Genomic DNA, 5,014 nt, shown 5'->3' with positions numbered 1-5,014 from the left:
GTGTGGGGTATTTTGTGCATTTTTTTTAAATTAGGGGTATTGTTTGAAAAAAAATTATTTGAAAGTTTGGTATAGTGTTTTGACTATCACAACAAAAACACTATAAACTTACTTATAAACTTTATAAATGATCTAAATGTACTTTTAACCTCAACCAAATCAATTGCAATCATAAAAATATGATATTGTAACTGTCTACGTGTAATGACAATAAAAAAATTAATATTTCTATTATAGTATTTTTCAATAGCTTTACAATATATTTAATACCTCAATAAAAATATTACAAATGCTATTAAAAGTATTGTAAATGAGCGAAATGAAAACATTATAACAGTTCGAAACTAGTGAAAAAACTAACAGAAAATTTTGGCCAAAGAATTGGTAAGAGGTATTTTAGATAATTCTTTTGAACTAGGAACACTGTTTGAGAAAATCCAAAATGATGAATATATATATATATATATATATATAATTGCTAAAAATTATATTTTTTGTATTTATCTCCTATAAATTTAAGTTTAACATATAAATAATATTAAATCTAATGAGCTTTGTTATAGAAGCATCCGTTGATCACCCTAAGATGATTACCGCATGACTATTGAGAACAAATTAAATCACATGATCCTATTTCAGATTGAAAAAGTCAATCATTCACCATCCGTGATGAAAATTCTGAAAAGTTAAAAAAGTACTGATGATTCTTTTTTAGTATCGTAATTGATCCTCACATAAATAAATAGAGGGAATTAAGTTTAGTTTGCCAACCAATGGTAAAGAAGGGCTCCAATGTAAATTTGAGAATAACAAATAGTAAGCACTTATAATGATTTTCTTTAAATTAATAAAATTTGTATTTATCCATCTAAATTTAAATGTAGAAAAATAAAAATTGAAACAATCGCTGAATTTAAAAAGAAGGCAAATATTTTTTTCAAACTCACTGAGGCATAGTCATTAGTAGTTGATCTGAATTTATTGGATGAGTATTAACATAAGCAATCTCTTGAATCCATTCCACATCAGTTTGCCCCTTTGTAACATAAAATTCTCGCACATCACAAGCACTGACCCTTCCCCTCTTCTCATCTTCCATTTCTCAACTCTTTAACATTTACAGCAAAACTTTGCTACAGAGAAACAAGAGACAGCACATGAATCAAGAAGTATGAAGTTCTTCTGAAAAGAAAGAGTGAGTGTCTTCAATTGCCTCCGCCCCTCTATGCTCTATCTACAAAGGATTTTTGTGGAGTTGGAAGTTGCTGGCACAATTGCTACTGAAAACAAAACAAGACAAAGTCAAAAGTGGTCCTTTTGGCAGCAGGGCCCTTATGGTGTGTTGGGGGGGGGATTGGAAGCCATTCTTCTTCTGTTGCTGCTGCTGCTACTTATGGTGGGAATCCTGATGATGCTGCACAAACATTCTTCTTCGATAAGGATTTCTTCCTGCTTGTTCACCAACCCAAATGCCTCCATTGTTGCTTGCCATGAAGTTATAGTAGAGAGATCCTCCTCCTGGCCTTGAGCCATTGCTGCTGCTTGGATACTGTATCAACAAGCCAATGAGCACTTTGAGCAGCAAACAACATTATAGTTCTAATACAGGAAGCTTACTTGACTACAATTAGATGAATTGGATTGCCCTGGAATGATCTGTGACAGTGTGGATGGTTGTGGCAGGACCTTGGGCTGGGACTGGGTATAGCCATTGCTACATGGAAAGCTAATTGTAGAATCTGTTCCTTTAGGCAGCTCGAGCTTGTCCTCAAACTAGCATGAACAGAGTTCCAGAATTACTCACTGCCAAGCAAGCAGCATGATCATGTGGGTTGAGAGTGATACCTTGGATCTGGCATCATGATTCCACTCCGATACGAAGGCCATTGGAGCCCGACAATTCGTTCCGGTTGGTTCAAGACTAAGGTCAAGATTGTGTTCATGCTGGCCGGCTGACAGAATGGTGTTGTTCATAAAATTAGAGCTGCAGTGACTCTGCAAGAAGATGATCGATGCAAACAAGCAAATTGAACTCACTGGATGTGCCGAGCTCCTCCTTGTATATGCTGGGATCGAAGTTTGTCACTGCGTCCTTTCCATTGCATTTGATCGAAGCCTTGTCATAAGCTCTGAAAGCTCAAAGAAGCATCTTAGAACGCTCCATGCTCTACTCAACAGGCAGAGAATGAGATGCTGAGGGTTTCGGCATACCTAGCAGCTTCGACTTCCGTATCGAAGAGACCCAAATAAACGTATCTGTGAGGACAGGCAGGGAAGAAATTATCTTTCAGAGTAAGAAGAGCAGCAGAATGAGGAGGGAGAGCAGAAGCATTACTTTTTACCCAGAAACTGGCCCATTCTGGCCTCCCACTTTCCACACTTGTGCAAGGTCACTCCCCTGTATTTGGAGCTTCCTCTGGGATAGCTGGTGCTCTCACGTCGGAGCACATGAACGAACTCCTCCTTGGTAAGGTTGCTCATCTGCCACCAACAAGAGATTTGCTTCTGCTAAGGAGAGAGAGAAGGAGAAGACAGCACAATGGCATGATTGTCCATCTTGACGTCCATCTCTTACCTGCTCTAGATCATCCTTGTAGTCATCCAGATCGAAATTAATATCTGCGTCTAGTCCACGAAACTTGATCGCAGCTCGGTCGTACGCCCTGCATCAACATCTCTCAATCTGAGATGAAGAATCGAGCAAGAAGACCATACGAAGGGAGTGGAATTGTGTGGATCAAACCTTGCTGCTGCATGCGCAGTGTCGAATCCACCTGCAGGCACCAAAAACAAACAGCAAATCAGTCAACACCTTCCCAATCCGCAATCATGAAACAAAACGACGTCTTTCAAGCACTTCATATCTACCCAGATAAACTTGTTTCCCGCAGTCCCTGCACAGAGAAACCAAATTGAGTCACATTGTTGTGAATCCAGTGCCAAAGTTGGGATCTTTTCTAAGCTTGCGAGGTAGGGAAGAAGAGGAAGGAGCTAACCATATGTGGGATTCCCACCGCCCGGTCCTCCGGTAGAAAGTGACGCCTCGGAATTGGGAGCTCCTCGACCTCGGTCCCCTCCGGCTCTTCTTCGCGGCCTGCGACTCCTCCGTCGCCCTCTCAGTCACCACCAGCTCCGGCGCCATCCCGTCCACGTCACCCTCGGGAAAGAATTGGTGCGTCACGACGTCCGTCTCGCGCTCGGCCGAAGGAATCTCGTCGCGGCTGCCGGAGATGGAGAATCCAAAGATCTTCGTGGCGCCGGGAACCGGCTGCCCCTCGTCGGAGACCTCGATGACGACGTCAGAGGAAACAAAGTGATCGTTCTCGGTCTCCGCGGAGCCGGTCCTCGCAACGCCCCACTTCTTCTCCTCCTGCTCATCCTCCTCAGTGGCTGCCTCGTTGAGATTCCACTTCCCTCCCATCGAAAGCCCGGACCTTTAGCGATTTACGACGACAAAAACCGCACCTTTATCTTCTTCCCGCTATCAAAATCCAATCTTTATCGCCTTTCTCTCTACCTCTACCAATCTCCTAACTTAAACTTCCTTCTTCCAAATTGAAACATAGGACAGGGGAAAAGGCAGCAGGAAGGGAGGTTCGATGCTCCAAGGCAATAGCTTTACCTAACCCTACTGCCAGATAGAGATTGGCACCAGCTAAGAAGAATCTAAAGAGGAGCATTCACTAGTATATTTGGGGTTCGAAAGGGAACCGAAAGGAAACTGGTCTCAGGGAGGCAACCTTAGCAAGTGATCTTATTTAGGTGTCTACCCGTTGGTATGCTCTCTGCAGTCCCATCCTCTGCTCTCCATCTTCATATGTTTCAACCCCACCCTCCCTCCATGATTCCTGTTGGTAGCTGCTGTTACACAACAGCTCCAACATACTTTATTCTGTGATGGTGGAAAAATGGGAAAAAGGGAGGGTGGGAATTGTCACTGCATTGCTTTTGCCATCCCACATTAACCAAATCGAAAAGCATGCCACATGTGTCTCACCCGGGAAAGACCTTATACACTTTGCATGATGGTGACTGCTTACCTTCCTCCTGTCTATCAACCCTGTGTTACCATAACAATGTCAGTAGATGTTCCTGTCACATTTGAATTGATGGTAAGTTGATTTGAGTTGGATTTCCCTAATCCATCATCTCAGGTGTACTGCATTTAACAAGGTTTAGAATGCATCTGTAATCTAAAGCTTCTCAAGAGTAACAGGGAGGATTTACTTGGGCCATGATGACTAAAAATCATCATATGAAAATTAGTTTATTCGGATGTTTAATGCAATCAACTGAAAAGAAAAGGCTTACATGTGAAACAGAAATCCATTTGCTTCAGATTACAAGTCTAATCTAAAGCTTCTCAAGAGTGCCAACTCCGAAGACAGAATTGTGAAGATTGACTTGGCAGTGATGCTTAATCCATGCTTCATTAATTATGTACATGAATCGAAATTAATCGATAACAAAATGTGAGAAAAACATCTGAAAATTAGTTATAATCAGACACCTCAAATTAGCAAAGTAATCATTTTACAGGCTTCTTTTGTTAGATATCTCATTAGTGGTATGATGCACAATTAGACATGTTAATCGATTGGTACTCTCCACTACCCAAGTCCTGTTGATGAGCTCCACACTCGCATTGTTCTAACCCCCGGTATGGTATCGGCCAGTAGAAGGGATATTGAAGTTTTTGGAGGAGGACATGTTCTGGGATCTCTTTTGTTAGTTTGTTGATCTCCACCACCGAACATGTATCAGAAAATGGACAGGGGAATAAGGGGGAGAAAGAAGAAGGTGTTTCCAGGAAAGTCCAATACAAGAGTACCAGCAGTGGGTCAAGCTTCCTTTTTGGGACAAGGTGAAGATGGGGAGTCGCCATTAGATGCTGCACCGAGAAGGAAAGGGAGAGACGGCAAAAGAAAACGCTGAAAGGAGAAAGATGGATGAGCAGCATCACGTCACCATTGTGTTGTGCACTGCTTAAACTTGTCCACTAATGGAAGTGGGA

At 41.9% G+C, this 5,014-nt stretch overlaps 1 protein-coding gene across 1 annotated transcript; it reads right to left on the bottom strand.

Moving 5' to 3' along the window:
* Positions 1 to 1,009: 1,009 nt before the first annotated feature.
* Positions 1,010 to 3,958, bottom strand: LOC103974203 (AP2-like ethylene-responsive transcription factor TOE3). The gene is made up of 10 exons (XM_009388963.3): positions 2,997 to 3,958; positions 2,869 to 2,894; positions 2,744 to 2,774; positions 2,576 to 2,663; positions 2,336 to 2,481; positions 2,212 to 2,256; positions 2,038 to 2,129; positions 1,846 to 1,952; positions 1,618 to 1,773; positions 1,010 to 1,549 (listed from the first exon to the last, which is right to left on the bottom strand). The coding sequence occupies exons 1-10, from the start codon at positions 3,419 to 3,421 to the stop codon at positions 1,388 to 1,390; spliced, it is 1,278 nt and encodes a 425-aa protein (XP_009387238.1). The 5' UTR covers positions 3,422 to 3,958; the 3' UTR covers positions 1,010 to 1,387.
* Positions 3,959 to 5,014: the final 1,056 nt, after the last annotated feature.

Source organism: Musa acuminata, chromosome BXJ1-7 (genome assembly GCF_036884655.1).
Source record: "Musa acuminata AAA Group cultivar baxijiao chromosome BXJ1-7, Cavendish_Baxijiao_AAA, whole genome shotgun sequence".
NCBI classification, from domain to species: Eukaryota; Viridiplantae; Streptophyta; class Magnoliopsida; order Zingiberales; family Musaceae; genus Musa; species Musa acuminata.
The sequence above is the reverse complement of the archived record's forward strand: the minus strand, read 5'-3'. Positions and strand labels throughout refer to the sequence as shown.